The sequence below is a fragment of the Salminus brasiliensis genome, chromosome 1, assembly GCF_030463535.1.
Source record: "Salminus brasiliensis chromosome 1, fSalBra1.hap2, whole genome shotgun sequence".
Classification (NCBI taxonomy): Eukaryota; Metazoa; Chordata; class Actinopteri; order Characiformes; family Bryconidae; genus Salminus; species Salminus brasiliensis.
The window spans coordinates 89266019-89291056 of record NC_132878.1 but is presented as its reverse complement, the minus strand read 5'-3'; the positions used below and the strand labels follow the sequence as shown (position 1 = coordinate 89291056).

At 41.4% G+C, this 25038-nt stretch overlaps 1 protein-coding gene across 4 annotated transcripts in view; it reads left to right on the top strand.

Moving 5' to 3' along the window:
- The first annotated feature begins 1260 nt into the window (after positions 1–1260).
- Positions 1261–25038, top strand: part of zfpm2a (zinc finger protein, FOG family member 2a) — a 175301-nt gene continuing 151523 nt past the window's right edge. For all 4 annotated transcript variants that reach the window (XM_072692294.1, XM_072692293.1, XM_072692292.1 and 1 more), the window contains exon 1: positions 1261–1780. In XM_072692294.1, the coding sequence (XP_072548395.1) occupies positions 1741–1780 (40 nt within the window). In that variant the 5' untranslated portion in view covers positions 1261–1740. The remainder of the gene's footprint in view (positions 1781–25038) is intronic.

Here is a 25038-nt window from a genome sequence, read left to right as displayed (position 1 = left end):
TGTAGTTCCACTCTCCTGTCACTGTGTCCTAGTAATAATATTTGATCTATAGTCTTACTACTTCATATCTTTATAGTGCAATGACACATATTCTGCTCTTGTGCACACTTCATACATCCACATCGGCCCTGTTTACTTGCATTTATTGTTTACTTATTGTTAACAGCTCTTCTGTAGCTCCTCTGTAACTTTTGTTGTATTTATTCTGATAATGTACTGAATGAATAGTGTCTGCTCCTGTGTGCAATATGTACAGCACTGTGACACTGCAATTTCCTTCAGGATCTCATCTTATCTTATATCAAAAGTGATCCGATATCAATGCAGAACTTGACAGAAATGAATGTAATCACATAACTCCTATATTATATCTCACTGTTTTCACTGTTTTTCAACAGAGGTTGTGGAATATGGAATAAAACTAAGCTGAAAAGATAGAAACAATGATAGAGGAGCAGGAGGAGCAGTAATTATTGTATGTAAAATAATAAATTCATTTTTTAATGCTTGTGTACAGTTTGTAAACACTGTTGCTTTAACACTTTAACAAGTTTACAGGAGACAATAAAATCTCCTCAACTTTTAATGGAAGTCAAAGCAGATTTTACTTTTTTTTTGTTGTTGTTACATTTAGGAGCATTTCTACTGCTCCATTCATCATAAAATAAAACGTCCATATAATGTAAAAAAAATAAAAATAAATAAAAAACAGCTACCAGATTCATAATATGTCAAAAAGTGAGAACAGCAGATTCGAGGTTTTTGCAGGACAGCAGGTTTTTGCAGGATAACCAGGGTCATAGTGATACAGCCTTATAGCCTTAAAGAAGCTGCCTGTGTCTCACGATGTATCATCTAACCGGGGTATCCCGCTCCCCAGGCTCGGTCCGGGTCGCTGTAGTGTGGCGCTGGACCGAACCTCACCTCTTTACTAACACATTTATTTTTGGTTATTTATTTATTTAATTAATTAATTAATTAATTCTTTACTAACACAGAAATCAACGAAATCAACACATTTATTTTTGGTTATTTATTTATTTATTTAATTAATTAATTCTTTACTAACACAGAAATCAACGAAATCACAAATAAAACGGCGAGTGGTTATTTATTTATTTATTTAATTAATTAATTGTGAATTAATTAATCATAACGGACACGGGCACGGGAGTAGTACGGCGCGCAGCGAGGCACAAACCTTATCTTCAAAAACAAAACCGCGAAACGCGGTTCACCTCCGCCGTCAGTTCGAGCGGATCGCCTCACCGTGCCGCCCGCCTCAGCTCGGAGAACGAATCGAGTGAGCGAGCGAGAGAGAGAGAGAGAGAGAGAGAGAGAGAGAGAGAGAGAGAGGGAGAGAGAGAGAGAGAGAGAGAGAGAGAGAGGGCGAGAGAGGGAGAGAGAGAGAGAGAGAGGGAGAGGGCGAGAGAGGGAGAGAGAGAGACAGGAACGAGTGCGCGAGCGTACCAACAGCGTGCCATTGAATAGAAAGAGAGAGAGAGAGAAAGATAGATAGAGAGACAGAGGAGGAAAGAAGAGGAAGAGCAACCGGAGCTTTAGACGCCGTTGTGTGAATAGCAGCAGAAGAAAAAAGAAAAATAATAATAATAATAATAATAAGCCCCACCGTTGTTTCCCCCTCCTCACGGTCTCGCCACCGACCCCTTCGGGGCTCTTGGATGAACCCGAACCCGGCGAGCTCCACCTGGACCCGCTGAGAGCAAGCTCGGAGCAGGCATGTCCCGAAGAAAGCAGAGCAACCCCCGGCAAATCAAACGTGAGTCGCGTCCGCGGTGTTTGGGAGGGTCTGAGCGGTAGTGCGAGCGCGTTCGAGCGCGAGGAAAAGTTGCTGCTGGTAACGGCCGCGGAGTAACGGCTCTCTGGCCGCACGTGCGGGGTTCGCTCGGTTTGTTTTCATTTGAACCGCCGCAGCTGTTCGGTTAGCGACTCCGCTGTCCGAGCGGCGGGAAGCGGGCTTTCACGGTGTGTTTGGAGCAGATTGGTGGGTTTTTAGTCGCTGCTTTTTGAGCCAGGGAAGAGAGGAGGACCGTGTTCGGCTTATTTGGTTGTTATTCGATGGATATCGCCGCGCTCAGGCGGTCAAACTAAGCGGCTGAAGTAGCTAACTCGCCGCTGCGACTCGGTGTACAGTGTGGTAGAAACAGGCGAGTGGAAATAATTTCAGCGTTGGGGAACAAATGAGTGTGTTTAGAGGGAATTAATAAGAAATAAGCCAGAATAAGTGATATTTTCTGACAACTGTCACTCTCTCACACACACACACACGCTGATTTAACAGCGATAGCTTGCTATTACACACCTACACACACTTGGGAGAGTGATTAGCTAGTAGATAGCTAGTTAGCTAGCTAACCTAGCTAGCTATAGCACTGGCTCATTTGAGCAGCTGGCTACTAGTTACTAACATCACAGGGAGAGCAAGACTAGTACTGACGTTATTATTAATTATAATATTATTATTAGCTGTATTAATAATACTAATAATAATAATAGTTTGTGTTATTAGCTAGCTAGGTGGTCACTCAGACACTCACTGTGTTTAAACGATGACCTGTGGGGAAACTAGGAGCCTATTTTGCTGTTAGCTAGCTATCTGTCATCATTCCCCTCATTACTGGAGCCTAAATATTTTAATCATGTTTAAATTCAATTATCAGTTCATATTTAACACGTATAACTGTTTATACCATACAGTATTTATTTAGTATTTATTTTGTTGAAGAAAACCAGGCTTCATTTAATGGTGCATGAACATATTTAAAGATATTTGCTGGATTTGACTGAACTGAAGCTCATCAGGTTGGTCAGCAGCTTCCAAAATCAAAGGTTTTACAGCTGAGCGGTAAAATGAATCAGTGTGTTTTATTAATGAGGACTGTGTAAAATGTGTAAAAGGAAGGTGAAGTGTTATGGTAGTGTGTGGCAGGGCCTTGAAGTAGCAGGCTGGCTGTATGTGTGTGTGTGTGTGTGTGTGTGTGTGTGAGAGAGAGAGATAGGCAGTGTGTGTATGTGTGTGTGGCTCTCTCATGAATTGTTTTGAGAGACAGGTTAAATTGTCCCAGAAGGCTACTTGACTCTGTACTGTCCTCCTCGATCACAGTGTGTCTTGAAGCTATTTTTGTTTTGCTCAAATCAATATCTGTGTGTGTGTGTGTGTGTGTCTGTATGGTAGTAATATTGTATGTGTGTGTGTGTGTGTGTGTGTGTTTATGGTGCATTTTATTTATTGTAATTGAAATTTGCTTGCTGGATATTTATTAATAATGTGGTATTTTATTTATTTGGATTCCAAATTTCAGTGCTGTGTCCCTCAAATAGTAAACTGAAATACAGTACTGGATTAATGCAGATGTTTAAAGTTGGCTGATGTCCACTATGGTATTATTATAATGACTCAAGCTGTATTTATTGTCCGTGGTTCAAAGCGTGCAGTGGTTATCAAAGCGAATTAAGGCAGCTCACTCAACTCGATTTCTGTGTTTACATACAATTAATAGAACGCAGCGAAGCCCTGACTGTCTCAACGCGGACGCTGTGAATTTCGCATGAATCTGGACACGCTGTGTGTTACATTCCTTTACAGACCTGCCGATTTTGCGCGGAACATTAAGGATCAAGTATTTGCATTCAAGTGAACGGCAAAAGGAGCCCATCGCTAGCTGTCTTCCCGAACCCATGTTCTCCAGAAACGAAGCGAAACTGAAAAAAAAAAAACCCACACATCTTCATTAGCATTTCCACGCCAGGCCCCACTGTGTCCCGCATCCGCCTGTGCTGAAATGGAGCTCCGCTTTGAAAGAGAAAAGGTCACGCTGAGCCTACAGTGGTCCTCCCCAGCAGTGTGGGAGGGGGGCACAGGGAAGAAAGGCCGCTCTGCGAAAAAGTCAGCGCGGCAGAGTCGTTCTGAAGGACAAAAAAAAGGTCTAACTCCCGTCCTACCACCCCAACCCCCCCCCCCCACCACCCTCCAGGAGCCAGCCACCCACCCATCCAGCCTCCAACCCTTACACCCTCCCGTCCACCGGCATACGTTGGGGCCCGTTATCTAAAATTGTGATTTATGCAGTATTTTAATATTTTGCTTATTCTTTCCCCTTGGGCGCTCTCGGAGCCATGATAAAAAGGAGATGGTGAAAGAGCGCCATTAATTTGCTCCGATGACTGGGGAGATAGTGCCCGATAATGGGAAAGATAGGGCCGCCAGATATACCATCAGAGGCCCCGATTATTACCATTAAAATTCCAGCCCAGCAATCTGCAGCCGACTGATAATTCCCCTCTCCGTTTCCACCACTTTGGATGATAAGGCAAAAAATAGTCACTCAGTGCTCCTTGATTAGGTTGCCTGGATATCCCGATAATACCGTGATAAATTATGTATTTTTCTTCCCTTGTTTTTTGCCGGCGAAACGTTACAATCTGATTCCTGTTCTCTCTTTTTTCTTTCATAAATATACATTTAGGCTTTATTTTTGCCCCCTACTCTTCCACAAAGCGCAAGAAAACAAGAAAACCTCTTACATGCCCCCCCCCCCCTTTTTATTGTTTTTTATTGTAATAAGAGTTTGATAGGGGAAAGTGATAGGGGAGAAGGCGTTTTGTATGGGAGCACATACAGTATCAGTGTTATCAGCTCTATATCTCAGGGCCAGCTGCTTGCTGCTGTTGTTTCAGCCCTTATCACCCACCACCTCCCCCACACTCTGCCAATATGCCAATAAATTGCCCAGATTGTTAGCCATTCCAAGGCAGTGGCAGTCAAATTTATGATAGAAAGTGGCGAAAATATTGCTGATGCTGGACGGATTTGCGATTAGCTGTGGCTGTGGCATGATGTGTGAACTCATCTCTCTCTCTTTCGCCCTCTCTCTCTCTCTCCCTCTCGCCTTCTCGTTCTCTCTCCCTCCTTCCCCCTCTAACCTAGTGTGCTGGTGTTCAGGCTTCAGCTACATTTACACTGACGGATGTATTCCGCTGCTCTAATAGGCAGGGCAGATACACAGGTTGTTAAATTGAAACCGTGGCCTTTGGTGTAATTTGTCTGTAAAATTGCCCCCAAAGTTGCAACGCGGGGGCTGCCGAGAAGGTGGGATGATGTAAGAAGGGCCTCTCTCCATCTGTTTATGGAGGGTGAGGGAGGCGAAGGAGCCTCATGCTTGCCTTGTGCAGATGCCTGATGGAAAGTGTTGCACCGATTGAGCATTGCAAGCGTTCAGTGTTCTAGCATGGTGTCACTGTCATGCCAAAACCTCCTAACTCTCATGATGTAATTTTTTTGTTTTCATTTATTTACCCAGTTTGAATGCTAGACTCCTTTTGTGTATGCGTTTTATAACGGGTGGACCAATAGTATAAATTAATTACGTTGAATAGAATTGCCATTACAGTTAGTTCAGACTAAGATAAACAGTATGGTTCAGACTAAGTTTAAGGTTAAAAATGCGACATATGGTTTCAGTTCAGTAAATATTAGTAACAGCTTAGTTGGAGTGGCTTATTAATGTGATTTACAGAATTGCAGGCTATAGGTTTTGTCTGAAATGAACATTTTATTGCTGTCACCCAAACAAATCACCTTTTGACATAATATGAATCTGGCAGTTGTTCTGTACATGGTGACAAAATTTCATGAAAAATAAAATGCTCTTTTTTGAACTGACATCCATTGAAGGGTATAAAGGTTTTTCCCTTCTTCTGTAAAGTTGACATTTTTGGTGTTTGCATGACAGCAACAATTTGCATGTCTGATAATGAAATTTTTATCTTGATCTCATTTGTTTTTTATTGATATTTTGAATATTTTCATTGAATGAATAATTAGGGGTCAGAAGTTCTCTCAATGGAAGCTGCTTACCTACAATAACGCAGTCATGGCAGAACGCACCTGGAGTCAAGTCTCCAGATTGTTTAAATCCAGGAAGAGTCTTATATGAGATGTAGCTCAGGCTACCACAGATAGCACTGTGGCACGCTGGAGTTGGATTGGTACGTTGGAGAGCTCAGTTTGAGCTCCACTGTTATAATGGCATATGTAATAGGCTGTCACTTTGACTTCATAGCGTTCTCTGCGATGCTCATCTCTGCAGCCCTGAACTGTAATGCGCCGGCTGATGATGTCACATCGGAGCCGAGCGAGGCCTATCAGCTGACACTCAGATCGCTGGATGGGATTTATCACAGACAACTTAGAATGGTATGGCACTGGGAGAGTGTTTGCTGACTTAGCTGCCAACATGTCAGTGTGGGAGTGTGTGTCTATGTGCGTGTGTGTTCATGAATGTGTATTGTCGAGAAAAAGAGTGACGGATTCCTACACACTTGTGAGACGAAAGGGGCAGTGTGTGTAAGCATGTGTTTGTTCAAAAATACAGAGTGTGAAGTTGTGTTAGTGTGAGAAGAATCATGCCAGCTCATCAGGTTTTTATTTGTTGCTGTTATTTGTGCCTGTACATGTTTTTTTATGGCTGCTCACTGTATTGTTTGACAGTGTCAAGGCTTGCAGTACAAAACTTGGTTTCCAATACTGGAATTACATACAGACCTGGACTACACAGAACTCTGAATGGAGGGTCTCCATCGGACTAGGCTTAATCCGTGTTCAGGATACTGACCTTTTAATTAATGTTTAATTGATTCATGGCATTTAAATAATAATGTACTAATCATTACGTTAACATATTGTAATCTTATTGATTATTCTGGATTAATTGACTGCTTATGATTCTGTTTTACTGAAAAAATAATTAAAATAATGGTACAAAAACCTGAAACACACCCAAAATGGCTTTTGTTGAGTGTTTCTGACTGAAAAGTACGATTTAATACAGTTTTGTTTATGGTTTTTTTGAGTAGGCTGTGACTGCCTGGTCAGCAGATGACACATCACTGTTTAAATGTGATGTTTAGATGTTTCTGCGTTAAACACTGATATAGATATAGGTATATGCTGTATTTGTTTTACATGTTTTAAATTTTAAGTGCTAAGGCTAAATGTTGAAAGCATCCTGGGAATAAAATAGCTAACATCATTCCACACTATTTTTCCTACTGAGGACCAATAGATGCAGTTCGTCTGGAGCCTTACCATGCTGTTATTGAACTCCTACTAAGGCTATTGGTTTTACTACAGTGTACTTCTCTGCACCATTTGTCTTCGTTGAAGTTTCCAACATGTAGCCCAAAGTTAGCTGGTGGGCTGATATTAGCCACAGGCTAGTTAGTTATAATCACTTACTCACTATCAGCTGGTGCAGAAATAGCTTTGGTGCTTTGGTTTTGCTTAGTTTCATTTGGGCATCGTTGTGGTGCTGCTGCAGTGAAGCGCTACCTCCACTTTGTATATCATGCTTTACGCATTGTGATTTTGTAGAGTGTCAAAATGACAGCTATTTTTGGGGCCAATTTTTTGCCCCCTAGTAAAAATAGTGCAGGCCAGTCTTATATTTCACGAGGTATCACAAGCTCAGTATTCAGCAGTATAATCACATTTGTCCGTATTACGCTGCCGTAGTGTAGCCAATTTTGGGTATTGTGTGTGTATAGGATACAGAGAGAGCGAGTCTATGAGAGAGTGAGCAACAGTGGACAAGGCTCGTGGTCAGTGTAGTCCATTCTAAAGCTCAGTATATCAAGCAAATCCTGAGCTTTTAAGTGCCATATACATTCACTGTGACTGAATTCCTTTCAAAACTAAACTCAAACATCAGCTCACAGAAAGCGAATCTCAGTCTCATTTGAGTGTGGCACACATCGGGAAAGCTCAGGACGCTGGGGTCTCTCACTCTTAAGTGCCACTTTCGCAGCTGCTGACGAGTTCCTCGCCAGTGTTCCTCTTAGATTTATGTCAGACCAAGGATGGTAGCTGCATGCCAACTTTCACAGTGACATCTGTTGGCAGCCAATAACAGCTTGAGCTGTTTTGCCTCGTCTGCGCTCAAGGAGCATCATTCGCATCCTAGTCTGCCTGTTTGAAGCCGCCATATTACGCTATGCAAATTGGCATATGCAAATATGGGCCCGGCGCAATATACAGACAATTTGTCATTTTTTATCTCGCCAGCTATTCATTTGAGATTATTTGTTATTATTGTTATTATTATCACTAGTTGCCTGCTCTGCAGTAAGAGCACGTTCCCAATGGAAAAACAGAACGATCCTGACCAGCTTGTTTCTGGGATGAAGGCGTAACTATTGCATTGCAATAGATGGCACAGTGTGTCGTGTCAACTGATGGCAGTTTCCTGTGCTGGAAATGTAGATGTTATGTATGTGTTGTGTTAGAATGGTATAGACAAGACCCCTGAAGTGTCCCTCTCTTTCTCTATTTCTCTATGTTCTGGAAAACAGCGTGTGATGAAGCAGCGATGCTGGTTTCAAAAGGTGGAGGTCATTTCCGGCCATAGTTTCCTCTTTATCTTCCTTTTTCCTGAATTCTGCTGTAAAGATTCCTGTGAGTCAGAACGCTCTCACAATAACCCAGCTTACTCCATTCAGAGGAATGGAGAACTGTTGCTGTTTACCCAGAGTTCATAATCAAATCACAGTCAAACTTTGAGGTCTCATTTTTGTTTGTTGCCTCAAAGCACAGTAGATTTATTCCGGGCCAATCATTCTAACTTGAATAGCGCAAGTATGTAACTCCTCTCCGTCTCTATCTTGAAGGACCTAACAAGATCAAATGGCGAAACTGTGTTTGACAAATCCCTGTCGTCTTCTGGCCCCGTTTACGTGCCTGATATCAGCGATTTGTACTGAGCCGCGGGTACCAATTGACTTTCAGCCTCCCAGTTAATAGCCTTGTCTTGTGCTTGTACGGATCAATATCGGTATTAATTAATCAGCATTATCAGACGCAGGATCTGGTTCGGTCTGTTGTAACATCAGCAAAATATCAATAGGGAGAGTGGACTCCCCTGATCGCCATGGCAACTTCATCTCTCAGGTCAAAGGAAGTTTATCTTATCTTGTGTGCGGAGAGTGGCAAACTGCTTAGGAATCTAGCTTAGACTCTAAGATCATCGATTTGTCTTTTTTGTCTTGTTCTTCCCCCTGTTGTTTTAGGGGTGTGTGTGAGGGGGGCAGGCTGCATTGTAATCACAACAGAGATGTGAGATTTAAATATTGATGCTCAAAGGCCATTTACGGAGGGGCCTGGAGTGGAGCTTCGGCTCAAGTACGTCCTTTTAAAACCCAAACAAAGGCCTGTGTGTGTATGCGTGTGTGTGTGTGTGTGTGTGTGTGTGTGTGTGCATCTGTGTGTGTGGGTGTGACTGTGAGTATGGTTATTCAGACAGAACTTATGAACTTATAAATGCCATTAAAACAAAAGTGCAGAGTAATGTACAGGATACAGTAAAGGCAATGTTATCAATAAATCTAAAACTTATTAGATCCTTTCTTACACCCATTTGAACTTGAAAGTTCAATGTCTAAGCTGAGACTTGCTGTGTTTCTTAGGTTATATAATGTTATGTAATATATATATATATATATATATATATATATATATATATAAATATATATATAAATATATAAAGCAACACAGTAAGCAAATGTGCTGCAGGTAGTTTTGTCTGTACGGCTGTTTAATTTTATAAATATGGTTGGAGCAGTTCTGATGTTGTTGACCAGTATCCTCATGGAAGGTTTTTTAATTTTAGTGTGTTGTTCTTAGCATTTAGCCAGACTGTTGGATGTGTACAGACAAATTGAAGAGGTGAGGCTAAAGTTGGTCAGGCTAACTTTTCATGTTTTTTTTATGAAAGCGCCCATCTGTCTATACAAGCATCAGAGAGCCCGGAGGACATTTCTGTGCACTGACAACAACCACAAACACCTACTACACTCACACAGATTTCACATCTGCAATTTTCCAGCATTTGCGATGTTACTTTGACTCATCCATACATATTTTTAGTCCATATCTGAAAATAGCTCTTATATGAAAACCCATCATGTGATCATAACAGTGCACAGCTCTCTCTCTCTCTCTCTCTGTCCCTCTCCCTTTCCTGAAGATCCCAAGATGTAGCCCAGTTTGCTGGTAGGTTCCAACAGTCATATTCCTCATCATCCACACAACAGTCCCGCGAGAGAGGAACACAGAGATGCTTGCATTCCCGTTTTTTTTTTTTCTTTCTTTTTTTCCCTTCTCCTGCTCCTCCTGCCTCAGGGACACAATCGCCTCATTTAACATTCTGAGTTTGGCCCCAGCCGAAAGGGGCAGCAGGCGGAGAGAGAGTGAAAGGGGGGCAGCACACACATCACAAATTCAATCATTTCACTCTCGCATTCCCTTTCACCTCGGCCGGTTTGCGCGCCGCCACTGCCGAGATACGGCTCAATTAAGTGTGTTTGGTTAGTCTGCGAGGCTTGCGGTCACTACAGGAGTGTTATTATTTTTTCTTTTTCTCCTTTCTTTCTGACTTGACTGGGATCTTAGCATGTAATGAATATGGATATTGGGTCCTGAGCTGATTTGGCTTATGACCAGGTGTGAGACACGACAGACCGAGACAGACACACACGGTCACACACCACACACATGAACACACTCACTCTCTCTCTCTCTCTCACACACACACCCTTACACTTCGTTTCATGCTCAAAGACAGTCATAGAAGGCAGCAGATCCTTTGAAATGGAGTGCTACATCTGGTCAAAATCAGCAGCTACTGGTTTTAATCTGGCGGTAGTTCCAGAGAGTTCCACTTCTGACCGCTGTCACTTTCTTTGCTTTTTGACCCCCTCTTTTTCACAGCAAACTCTCTTCTCTTTAACAGCATGCAGTGAGGTGGACGTACATTTCTCTGACTTTGAAACATGTCGACCCCCATTGAGAGTAAGCTGATTGCCAGGATGCTCGAAGTTTCACTCTCGGCAGGCATTAGCGATGCTTGCACGTTTATGAACGTAAAGGTTTGAGGTAGAAAAAAGCAGGACGTTGGACATTTCTTCTGGTATTAGGATGAACCACCCCCAGACTCAACCCATTAAGGAAGAGGTACTGGGGGGATTATACGACAAGCCTCTCAGTTCGATTTGTACATCAGCATTTTCCCGACCCAAGAATACAAAGCAGACACCGTCTTAAGTGCCGGCTGGAAAATTACACATGACAAAGCCCTGGCAAGTAAACAGATCAACAATTTATGTCAGAAGGGATAGGGATACTGTACAAACTTGAGAACATGGCTTTAAGACAGTTGGGTTTTGATCTCAGAATGGTAAAGCTACTCATGGGTTTTACATGTAATGATTTGGCAGATTATTAAGGGACTATAATTATCTCAGTATGCAGTATGTACACACTGTTTAGTTCTGACTCCTTGCTCAGTTAAAGACCCAGAGGAACCCAAAGGTAACAAGGACAGTGAAAATGACACTGATGGTTATTTTGACCAGCTTTATTTTTTAGAACATTTTTCTAAATAAGTGTCCTTATTAGGTATTAAAGGGTGTTCCACAGCCAAATTCAATTGTTAAAATGTAAACAAGTAATTCAGAGTGGTTTGATGTTAAATGGTTTATAGGAGACAAACCACTTGATGTTTTTCACAGTGGCTTTCAAAAGAACCAGGAATTGTCATGTCTGCATTACAAATTTAGGCATTTTATTTACTATCCAAAATGACCAATGAAAATGTATTCAATGTGTTAAATTTGTATGTTAGGTTGATAATGCTAACTGCTAATGATAACTGTCTGCTCTCCACCTCTTTACCATTATTTGATTTATGTTTTAGGCCTAAAACAATCAGGCATCCAAACGCTGTAAGGGAGTTTTTAGAGGCATTAAACACTTTGGACGCTTATTTCCTAACACCACCAATCAGAATTGGTGTTAGTTTTCCAGAATGACACATTTCACATTAAACCCCTCTGAATGACTTATCTTAACAGTGCATTTTGGAATTTTTTTTAAAAATCTGTAAAATTTACTTTTAAGGACTTAAAAAAAGAAATAGTATATAATAATATTGTTTCTTACTTCGGGATTGTTTCTTACATTTGGGAAGTGTAATTCGAGCTTTAAACCACCCCTAAAGCACACACTTTGCACATGCATTTCTGGACAAGCTGAAAGATACAGAATCATCACTGAAAGTAAATACAGCATGTGGATTGACACAGTAGAGTAATATTACTGGATTCTACTCAAATATGACAAATACGTTATTCCACGCTATGCAGTTCTCACAAATGTTGTCATGCCTATTTCTCTAACATGCTGCAGCTTGCAGAGCCCAGAGTAGTGAATATATGTACAGTATTTTTTCTTTGTAAGGATTGGAAGGACTAAAAATAAAATATTTGCCAAACTAATATATTTACAAAAGGATAATGGCATAGCAGCTAGTTACTGTGCAGTCTGTGTGTTTATTAAGTGGTAATGCATTTACTATACACATTTGGTTGTGTTGTTTACAGTCTACAATAGTTCTGTGTGTTGTCTTTTTTATGTTAAAAGAATACGCTTTTGTTAGTGTTCTGGGAGAAAAGCAAATTCTTTTTTTGTGTGTATTTAAAGTTTGAGGTGCACATTGTGACCATCTTCAACTCTTCAACTCCTTAAGCCCACTGGAACAGGAAAACAACTGGGTCAAGTGATAAGGGGAACAGCTGAAAAAGCTTGGTGATAAAAAAGAGGGAAGAGCTGATTGATTGATGCCTGGTTCCACCTCCGTCACATGCGTTTGACAGTTCGTTTGGGATCTGATGATTCTGCGTCTCAGATTGAAGTGGAGAGGCAGCTAGGCAAATAAGAAGGACAAGAAGGTCACAGACGTCTGTCTCTCCCCCCCCCCCCTTCATCTCTCTCTCTTCTCTTTCTGTATTTTTCTCTTCTCTTTCCACTGGTCCACCTTTGACTGCTTTCAGGAAACTGACTGTGGCAATGTATAGTGCAGAATAGGTCACAGCACATTCTCCTCTACATGCCGGATATATTTCATTACTTGTTGTGACAGTGGACGTTGCGTAAGCAGTGCCATGTAGGTGTTATTCACTGGGTTCTTTGCCTTGAACTAATGACATGCAAGGAATGTACCATATGTATGAGAGATATATGCCTCAAAAATGCTGGAAAATATGTTTAACAGACGTGAGACTGTTGTATAACTCTGTTCTCACCCTTTGCCTTGAGTAGCCTTGAATTGACAGTTTCATACCTATGAAAAAGGCAAATCATGCATAAGCCATCAGCTTAAAAGTCTCCTTTTTCTGTAAGTGGAACCATCATCGTATTAAATGGGCACATCATCTTGTATTTACCACCCTAGAATCAAAATCTATTCAGAAGGCCCCATTATCTCCAAGCATGACAATATCCTCCACTGTTCTTGCCTACATGAATCGGACTTTATCATTAAAGAACCGTTTAAAAGGCAAAAAAGGTTGCTTCACAGATGTACTCAGTCAAAGGAAGAGTAGTCTCACGAGGACCGTTTGAAGCGTTTGATAGAGAACATTTGTCTTCACTAGCGTCCTTAGGTGTTTCTCGCGCAGAGGTCTTTGCCAGGGTCCCGGATGTCAACGATGAGTTGTCTCATGAAAGAATTACGCTGAATGGACTGGAAATGAGTGACTCTCGCTGGATTATCTCTCAAACGTTCCCTCATGTGATTGCAGCTCGGTTTGAGCATGCCCAGACTGTGTGCATCTTACCATGCTTTAAAACCGTTTCATCTCCACACAGCTCATTCTCAGGCTGCAGCTGGCGTCGCCGTCTTATCGGACCCATTTCTTCTTGCTTCACTCCCTGTTTTCTTTGTAACAATTTATTTCAAATTTCCACTCAGTGTTTATATGTTTCAGGAGCCTTTAGTTTGCATTGTCATCGTCCTTTTTGCTTTTTTTTTTTATTTGAGTGTTCAAAGACACTTCAAGACTTCTGGTAACTTAATAGATATGACATGACAAAGAGAACGTCTGTTATCTATTTTGGTGAGGCGGTTGTGCTAGATCATTGATCTACACTGTGTTTCATTTCTGGAATTTGGGAATTCACAATGATGCTCATCACATGATGTACAATCTTCAAAAATAATGTATTTTTTTGTGACAAAGTAAAGTGGTTTTATAAGTTGTGTTTGGGAGCCTTACAGCAGAAGCCTTAGCACAGCTAGAATACAGTTGCTAATCTAATATAGTTTGTCTAAGTAGCCTTAACCAACATAATCTAATATTAGGGAAGTAGGCTCACACAAATGCTCTGTTTAACAATTATGTGTGAACATGTCTGGCAATAACTTCACAAAGCAAGTAGATTATGGGCTATGAAAGATAATAGCAATGTAATGAAGTGTCAGTGGTTTCAGGCTGTTGTGGGTCAGAGGACTCTGGTCTGAACGAGCTCATGTCTCCACTGTAAGCATGAACAGGTGCTGCAGATGAGTGGACATGTCTCTACTGTGCTGGACTGACAGAGTCCATGCCGAGCTGGCTGAGCTTTTTGTCCATCACCCAGCGACGTAGCATCCGTGGATCCTGCAGCCCTGGACCCTAACACACCATGCATGGCTTTGTGGGGAAGGCCTGGGCCGAGGACGCCGTCTGGGCAGCGGGATAGCTCTGGGCCTTTTCCGCAGTCAGTGGATTAGAAGTGGCCTGCTTTCATGAGAAACACACACACATACACACATACATATGTGTACGCACATACTGACACACACACTCACATACCGGTGTGAAATCAGGCCCCCGCTCCTCGCTCTTCTGTCGGCTAAAGGCTAAAGCTTCGCTGTGGCCATCTGTGAAATCCTCCTGCTCTGTGTCTAAGTGGAGCTCAGATCCCAGCGTTCTTTCCCAAGAGCTGCAGAGGACGGACGGAGAGAGAGAGAGAGAGAGAGAGAGAGAGAGGGATAGGCTGCAGTAGGCAAATGAGCCCTTGAAACACTGTTTTGTACTGCGTTTTTGAGCATCTTGACCAGTCACAGAGAAAGGTGACTATTTTTATGTGAATCAAAGTGTTCATGTAGTTCAACAAAGTGAATTATTTTGGACAATAGCATGTCACATTGTTCACTTACAACGGCATGAAGAAGTATGTGATCGCTGTCACGCAAAAATTGGCAAATTTACAGGAGCAGGAAAAACTTCTCAACTTTCAATAGACGTCAGTCTCAAAAGATTTTATTCTACTGGTCCATTCAAAATGTAATTTTAACACAATGTAAATAAACTGTCAGATTCACATTAGAAAAAAAGGAAAACTGCAAAAGGTTTCTGTGTGACAGCCACAACATGTTACATATTGGATATGTAAAAATATAATTACAATACCAGTAATATAGTCCAAATGTAAAACAAAAGATGATGAGTCTGCACATCACTCCACAACCTGCAAATGGAAGTCTAGCACTAGCAAATTAATTCAGTGTGTGCATTCAAGTGTTGCTGCATCTCAACTAAGCTTCTGTTTCCTCTGACCTTTTGACCTCGTTTACGCCTGGTCACTTCATGTGACTAATATCTGGATTGTATCCTGATCAGTTTTTAGCCACATGCATTTACACTGGGTACCTAGACTGAAATCTTATTGTTGTGTGACGAAGTATTTAAATTAGCACATTGTGCACTAATTATTACTGGTGTTTAGGTTGTACTGGGAGAGGTTTTGGTTGTACTGGGAGGGATTTTGGTTGTACTGGGAGAGGTTTTGGTTGTACTGGGAGGGATTTTGGTTGTACTGGGAGGGATTTTGGTTGGTGAATGTGTGTTGAAGAGACTGATGTGTTTACATTGCTACAAGTGACTCAAACAAAAATCTCAGACCACCTCCTGATGTGGTTTGAGTGATTGTTTTTTTTATCTGGTTTAAATGCGTCTTGGGTGCGTTGTGTCTTTATGTGTCTTGGCCTTATCCAGATAAAATCCTGATACTCAAGATGCATGAAGTGACCAGGTATAAACAGGTTCTATGAATTGTTTATCTTGTTGCCTGTCTGTGAAAGTTGTTTTGTAAATGATGATTGTGCCATTCATCAAGAAGGTTTGATTCACTCTGTCATGTTTATTGTTTCTTCAACCCATACATATCCACAGTTAAGTTATTTTCAGGGCCCTTCCGTGTATAGCTTTTGAATGATGGCCAAAAAGGATCATTGCTAGCAAACAGGACAGTTAATTAAATCAATTAGACCTCGTTTACAACTGGTCACTTAATGAATCTCGAGTATCAGGGTTATATCTGGGTAAGGCCATATAAAACACATGTGTAAATGCCCCCAAGACGCATTAAAAACAAAAACAAATCTGATCACTCAAACCACTTCAGAGGGTTTTGACAGATTGTTAATAAATTATTGTTGAACACTATGAATAACAGTCCCACAGCGTTTTCTCCCGTATTTAAGTCTCAAAGAGCGGCAGAGTATATTCATGTGTTGTCATGTCTTTCATGAATGAGACTTGTTGTGTAGCAGCAGGCACTGCTTTATCAATAGAATAAGGCGTTTATAAAGAATAAGCCATTAACAAAAGTAATGGCTTGAAATAATTTACGAAGAATGAGGTTAGGGGAACAAAGGGTTTTAAGTCATACTGGTGAAATGCAAGTTTTGTTTATTTATTTATTGATTTTTATTTTTCAAATTTTATTTTGTCATGCAGGTTTCCTTGACCTTATACAATTCCACAAAACAATTTAATGCAGTTGCTTTGTATTCCTTGCAGAAATGTAATGTGGTGGGAATGTAGTGGCTTGAGTTTGGAGAATAATGTTGCCTTCCATTACTATAACCATCGTTTCACAGAGCACAGTCCATACTCTCCCATCCTGTACTTTGTTCTTTGCCCACAAATTGACAATTTGAAAGTCAATGCTAAGAACCCCTAGCTCCCAGCGGCCGTATGCACGAGTGGACAAATGGGTCTCTCCCAATCAGCCTGTGAGTGATGAACTCAGTATCCCCTTGATTCCCCCCAGCCCCCCTCTCTTTTTTCCTGTGGCTTTGGAGTTGAGATGTGAGCATAATGTCTTGTGATTGTGTGGCATTTCGAAGGGGCTGGGGGGGTTGGTGAGGTGGGGTTGGGTCTTGGAAAAGACGGACCCTCTGCTTTGCCAAAGCATCATCTCCCCATCCCCTCACTGAATCAACGCCGTCGTCGGCCTCATCAGGGATGGAGCGTTGATTGCTTTTTGATACCCCTCCAACATGGACCAGCTCCTGCATACATTAGCCAATTAGAACGCCGGCCTGTGTGTGTTTGTGTGTGTGTGTGTGTGTGTGTGTGTGTGTCTTAGCACACACCCCTTTCTCCTTAGTGCTGAGCTGATTCCAAGTGCCCTGACTGAGGCTTACGAGTGTGTGTGACTGTGCCCTCGTTCAGGAGCCAAAGTAGCAAGAGAGGCTCTATGCAGTCACTTACAGTACAGCTCTACCACTGAAGAGGCTCATGAAGAAGAGAACTAGCATTGTTTAATATTGAAAATAGTCATGACTCAAGTAGCATTAAGTAGTAGTAATGCAGCATGTATTTGTGTGCCTTAGGACATTCAGTCATCTGGAGGTGTTCACATTAATCCTATCAGGTCTTTAAAAAAGGTTCTTTAAAGTTTCTTGGCTTGGACATGCAGTTCTAGGAAAGCTATTTAATTGGTATAGAACCTTTATCTGATCCTGGAGTTTTAAACCATGCCAGACCTGATGTCTCACTTAAAAATGTAAGTTCCTAAATTGGTCTTGGTTAGACCAATAGACTTGGTTTAACTCCATCAGACCTAATGTATCACACTCTTAAAAATAAAGGTCCCTTCTTAGATCTTGGCGGTGCACTTCTAGGAATCTTTAATGGGTAAAGGACCTTTATTTTATGTTGAGTTTCTTTGATCTTTAAATATTAAAGAACTTGTACATGAGGTTTCAGTTCTATACCCAATAAATATTTGTCCTAGTACTCTATGTTTTAACCAAGAACAAATTAGGAACCTTTACGTTTAAGACTTTGAGACGTAGTTAACCAAACCTTGTTTTTTTGTCAGTGTTGGATATTGTTTTATTTTTTTTTATAAGAAAAACTTGCATTAGTGATGAATCAGAAGACATGGATCACTTGATTATAGTATAAAATCTCACAAAGTTATAAAGCTAAACGTGTGTTCCGACTTTAAGGCTTTAAGTCTTAAGCCTAAAGGGTTAATAATGTTAACGATGACCGTTAAGCCAAGTCCTGGATCAGTTCCACCAACTCCACAAACAAAAACAACAAACTTCTGTCTTCTTTGAATGGCTGAAGGCCCCTGCTCTGATGAATAGCAGGCCAATAGTAGGCTGAGGTTGGAAATAAATGTGAAAGCTTCGTTTAGAGTATGCAAACGAGCTCTTTGTAATTGGTGGGCGTGACAGAGAGGAGGAGAGTCAGTTAATGAAGCATCGCAAATGAGTGAGTGATATCAGAACGCCTTTGATTGAACATTACCACAGTAAGTCGTTTGATGGCTTTCCTTACCGTAGGGAAGAAGAGAGCATTTTTAGAAAAGTGGCCACTCTTGTATCTGAGCAGCATGTAGAATTTATACTGAGAAGCAGGGCGTTTCTGAGTATTGAGGGCTCTACATGGGCTTCTTGAGCGCATATCTACCTTGTTTGGTGCGGTCGTTTCTAAACTCTGGGGCGGTTTGATTGAAGTATGAATATTGGAAACAGAGAGAATGAACTACCATTACTGTAGTGCTACTTCTCAAGCCACTACAGTTCTTTCAGCACCACACAAATCCTAACTTTATTTGCCAACTGCTTATAGCACAAGTTTCGTGGGTGAAACTCGTACCGTTGCACCCCTGCTAACCCTGTGTATCATGAAGATTTAACAGTGCCTGGTGTTAATTATGGTATCTGATGAAGCTGCATTGGTTGAACACCAACGTTTGCAAGTACCCAGCAGCAATTAACAATCCACACGTCCCACACCAGCACGGTCATGTCATGCACCTAACTCCTCCTGCCTGCCAGCTGTAGTGTCAGTTGTAGATTATGCAACAGCAAAGATACAGTCATCATTTTCCATCACTTGATAAAAATTGTATTGGGAATCACATCAAATCAAATCTTTGCCTTAGTGCATCATTATGCTCCTAATAAGAGTTCACTCAAGATGAGAGAGACACGAGTGCCCAGTTATGTATATAAAAATTTCTGATTGGTTCATCTCTGTTGTATAATGCATTGAATGTCTTTCATGCATTGTACACTGTCTGTTGTATGTGTGTGCTAGTGCCAGTGTCTGTGCCATGCACACACACACACACACACACACACACACACACAGCACAGTGCTTTTCCTCCATCAGACAGAGTGCAGTCCTGCTACCTGCGACGTCTGGCTCTGTGCAGCGAGTTGGAATAAAAAAAGCCCACAAAGTGCAGCGGAAGAGAGGCTTAAACAGGAATCACACTCTGTTTCTCCCTCTAATCTTGACACTGATCTTAATTCCAATAAAGTGTTTCCCTCCCTTTTTTTTTAAAGTACAAGACCAGATCCCAAGAACACTCCAGTGGCATTTCTGTGGTCATACTTTACTGAATATCATTTTAGATAAGAATGTAATCCTTTCGGCTAGATGATGTATATTGACCAGCTTCTTTTTCTTATCAATAACAGTGCACAGGTCTAAAGGCCTTTAAAGTACGGTGTGTACGTGTGTGTTTATTTGTGTGTGTGTGTGTGTGTGTGTTTGTGAGAAAAGAGAGGGTTGTTTAGTTCTGATCAGTCAAAATGAACCTTGTACAGTATACAGGATTAACCCCAACCAAACGTCTGGAGGGATATTTTCTAAGAAACCCCTCTAAGAATATTATCATGACTCTGAAGGCCTGAAAATGTTAGATCGAGTTTTCAGAAGCATTCCTCTTTTCTCTGATAACCTGTTTTTTTCCCCTTTCTCTCCAGCCATTGATTTGTAGGTGTGTAACAGTACCTAAACCTAAACTTTCTTCTCTTCTAGGGAACAATAAATATATCACTGTAAATGCAGCTGATATAGCTGACGTTTAAGTTGTAAATGTCTGTCAAATCAAAACCCAATGCCTATAATGTTTATAAAATGTTGCCACAGCAAATTTTCTAGTGTTAAATTAACCCTTAGATTAACAGAGATTTAACACTCACAGTGTTGATTTACCACTCACATTGTTAGGATTTAACACTCCCAATGTTGAGATATTGTGTTTTAACTCTCGACTTAACACTCATGTTTTAATGCTCACAGTGTTAAGATTTACCACTCGCCATCTTAGGATTTAACACTTGTGTTAACATTGCATTAATCAAATTTAACACATGCAAATGTGCTGTGTCCTGATAAGGATTTAATTCAGATTCTCATCCTGAAGGAAAATATCAGTTTCAATTCTGACGTTCAATTCTTATCTTACATCTTTTTTTATTTGATCATTATTTAGGGGAAGAAATACATATGCCGTAGTTCTTAATTTGTGTAGTCTTTTTTATTGAACATTTTTTTGTTTGAATGCAGTTCTGTTGTTTAAGGAATGTACTTTTGCTTACAATGAAGTGATTATTAATAAATAAATTAAATGCACCTTCGGTCTGTATAGATTTAGCTGATAATTTGCAATCAATATTTTAATGAATGAAAGGGGAAAAAGTCTTGCCAATGACATTTAGTTCAGTGTTAGTTTAGAGCATTTAGAGCTGTAAATGAAATTCTTAGACATTTCTCCAAACGTTTGCTACTCTTGACAGTCTGTTTGGTTTGTGGTCTGGGTTTTCACAAGATAGACCTGTGACCTGCGTCTGTAGCAGCTCTTAGCATACACACTCAAGTTCACTGCATTAAAACTAACACTGACATACAGCCTGTAGCGTATTAATGATAGGGCTATGGAGCAATCAGAAGAGTTTAGATTACCCTTTGTTGTTAAGCTGGATTTATTATTAGCTATCTTCACACTGTCAGAGGAAATACAGGAATTTGAACAAACCCTGTATTTAGCATTGTTCTGCACGAATCACAACTTCAAAGCCTTTCGAGATATTTGTCATTCCTCAGCCTGCTAAATCATTCAAAGTGCACTACGCTGAATGGCAGCTTTTCACTTTGTGTAACGAGACGCTGCAGAGTTTGTGTGTTTGTTTGTCATTTGTGTTCCAATATGACCCAGGCGTCCCAGATCGAATCAAACAAGTGCTCTTTAAAACTGCATGCCCTTAACCTGTCTCCCTTCATATGTACTTGTTCTCAGGCTGTTTGAAAGCGTTCGTGCTGTTGAGCCTCTACTTGTGGAACTGTTTCCTGTTTTAGTGAATGCCTTTAAACAAATGTAGAAGTATCTCTGGACTCAGCTGTAGCTTTCATTGTAGGTGCTTGGAAATATCCAATGAAAGGAGGTATAGCACAGTGGATGCAGTGACTGCTTAAAGAAGGGGCTTAGGGTAGATGTTTATGCTGTGCAGCTGGTTGACTGGCATCCCACATTTGTGCAATCTTGATCAGGATTCAGAGGCTCTTTTTTGAGTGTGGATATGTTAAGGTCAGAGTAGCCTTACCAATGGTGTAAACCGGGTAGTCGAATGAATGCTGACCAGCGATTTTGATAAAATCCAATATTGATCTGTTTTCCAGGTAAATCATGTCATCCAATGATATTTACGATAATACATTAACAAAAGGTTGAATAAGGAATGAAAATGTGACAGCAGAAGTGGGCAATATAATGAAATGTATTGCTGTCATGATGAATTGTGCCACATTGCATCACAGTACGATTTTGAGAGCATACGGTGGTGGATATCATCAGTACATTTACATTTATTTACATTTAGCAGATGCTCTTATCCAGAGCGACTTACAGGGTACTCGTATTACAGAGGAGGGCCAGTGTAGTGTTAGGAGTCTTGCCCAAGGACTCTCATTGGTGTAGCGCAGCATAGCCACCTGGACCGGGAATCGAACCCCAGTCTCCCACATGGTATGGTAGCTCACTGGCAGGTAGTGGTGTTATATATTGCGCCACACCAACCACATCAGTACTGTTGAGCGTTACAATAACTCCTGTTCATATTTCAACCATTGCCCAAGTTCCTCATTAATAATGTCCCTGGGTGTATTTCTCCTGTTTGCCCTTAGTCTGTGTCCACGTGAGGAGAACTCTGCTCTCCTCTCACACTCCAGAGTGGTGGCGCTGCAGATGTGTGGCTGTGTTGCCTTCTGGCTCTGTAACGGTTTCATCCACATGCTCCGTCATGTTTTTTTGAGTCCAGATTGAGGAAAATAATACTGTGAAATGTAACAGCGGCAGTAAAACTGTATTCCATACTCTTACAATTAAGCTTTGGCTACTAATCTGTGGTTCACGTGCATCCCAAACTGTTCTTAGTTGTCACCAACTAATCAATTATTAAAATAGTTGGCAGATAATTTGGTCAGCGACACACTCAATGGCTTGCGTTCTGTGTCTACAAAAAGTCCAAAGGAAGCCTAACCACACCCTCTTTTCTAGCTGTTTTAAGTCGTTGTTGTCAGGACCTGTCAAAACAGCTCAAACGTTTAAAAGTAAAAGTGAAAGTTAGTTTTGCTCTGAATAGACACCAGCTTTGTCTGAGCAGATATTCCTGTGGAAGACCATATTCATTCTGATCCAGCTCCTAACTTCTCACTGTGAAGGTCATCGGCGGGTGACCATGGGAACCTTTGGCGGCAATTATCGCACAGCAAAAAACAGTAACCCCTATTACTTTAATTCATCTTGTTCCATTCTGCTCTTGCATCGCCCCTCCCCACCTCTCTCTCTTTTTTTCCCTTTAGTTTACCACACCAAGCAAATCCTACCATAGGCTAGGCCTGTTGCAGCCTCTTGCGAATGAAGAGCTGCTAAGCGAGGCCCAGCTCTCGGCAAAAAAGGTGATGGGTCTGGTGGATTTAATGCACAGAGAGCTCTTTTTAATGCCATTATCTTATGGTTTGGTGTGAAAGTGGAGCTCTGATTTTTCTCTCTGCGAGCACCCTCAACAACATGCAGAGAGAAGAGAGAGAGACTAATGGGAGCCATGAAGGACCCACAGAAATACTGCCTGAAGGAAAAGAAGAGAGGACTTTTTTTCTCACAAGTCAACAATGTCACTGATTTGGAAACAATTCTTTTCTCATCTGTGGAGGATTTTTCCAAACTGCGTATTTTTTTTTGTGCGTCAGAGGTTAAAACTTCACTTTTTGGTAAGAAGGATGGTTCCATCTGAGAAGAAACCTGTACCACAAACAGTAATAAGCAAAAGCTGCCAGAAGAAGTTTCTTACGGCTGTGCGCACCTGTACATTTTAGGAATGTCATTTTACAGTTTTAACAAGGATTTCTCTCTGACTGTTTAGTTGGTATTGTGGCTAGTATCAGTAATTTTGCACAGTACAGCTTTTAATGATACAGATGGTTCTAGCTAATTTAAAAGAAGGTGAAAGACCAGGTTTGTCTGGTGGACTCTTCCTGAACATTTAATATGCCTCTTAGTATGAACATCTTTGGATCCATTTTTGGATCATTTGTGATCCAGATCACACGGATGGTATTAGACAGTCTTCTTTTCCGCTTCTTCCTGGTCAGGGTCCGGATCCTACTAGAAATCGTTGGGTGCAGGAATAACCCCTGGACAGGGCGCCAGTCCACTGCAGGGTTGGATAGTATTAGCTAATTCATTTGTACTTTTCTTTGAATGTTTAGTTAGTGTGGCTTTTAGTGTCAGTATTTTACATTGTTAGTTTTTTTTAGATCACATGGGTGGTATTATTTAATGAATTCTCACTGTTTATTCACTGTTTATTTACAAGAGAAATAGAAATAAGTCTTCTCTGAAACCAATGTAAGAAAACGCAGGATACCCCCCTTTTCATCACAGCGGTGCTCGACACCTACACCCACTAAAAGCCCAGTAATTCCCCCGCCGGAATTACCAAAGGAGCCAAGCTCCTTTAGCAGGCGAGGACGCGGGGGTCTAGTAGCGCGCCGTGTTCAGCCCGAGTGTTTACATGTGGCCTGTCCCTCAGGATCGGCTCGTCTGGTTGTCACGCTTTGCGGAGCGCTGCCGCTGCCATTGTTCTACCACTCTGCCGAGCGCTCGGCGGAGAGGGGGGGAAAGAAAAGCAGGGGAAAAAGAGTGACATTATCCTCGCCGTCTTTGATGGCGTCTCGTGTTTCGGCGCTAGGTAATCTCCCCCTCTAATCTCTCGGGCTGATAGAAATAAACAAACGGGAGTGCAAATGAACGAAAGCACATGGGTGAACAGAGGGAGGATTATGGTAATTTTGGGGAGGGGGATAAGTAGAGGTGTTTAAAACATGGCTGTTTTAATAAGGTAGACGCTCCTTGCGGCCCAGGGAACCATATGCACACGGCTTTGCATGAAATTGTTACATTTAAAATCTAGTTTGGAGGGTTCAGTTATTTATTTTTGTGCTTTTTTGCTGCAGATTTTGCTGCAATATCCAGCCAATAGTATTGATAAAATTGCATGTTTTGTGTCACGCTGAAAGACTTTTCCAGTTAATTTGTCTTGTGATTGAAGTTGTCGCATAAAGTAGCAAAGCTCAAACTCTCTTTGAGTGATCAGGCTCAGTGTTTGATAAGGCAGCTGATTCAAATTTTCTGCCAGCGCAGGATAAAAAACCCTGCACAGTTGAAATGTGCTCCATTAGACTTTTTTTGAACAAAAGTAAAAAAAAATATCCCTGTTTGGGTTTTTAAATGGTGTTGCCCTATGATGCCAACTTGATGGCAGAGATGATTTCCTCGAACCTTCCTCTGGGTCCAATTTTTTTTCGGAAACTCGGAAATCAATTACGAGCCCGCGGCCGAAATGAAAGGCGAGGCGCTCCGCGACTTGAAAGTCGGCCTGGCTCTGCCTTTGACTGGGTGCATTACAAAGGGAAAAGGAAATCACATCGCATACCTGATCCTCCGAAAGCTGCTACCCGCCACCCCCCCACACACTTTGAAATGGCCTGCTGGGCCGTGTCCAGGCTGGCACGCGCGGGCGGGCATTGATGGTGCAGCCCCTCGGGCA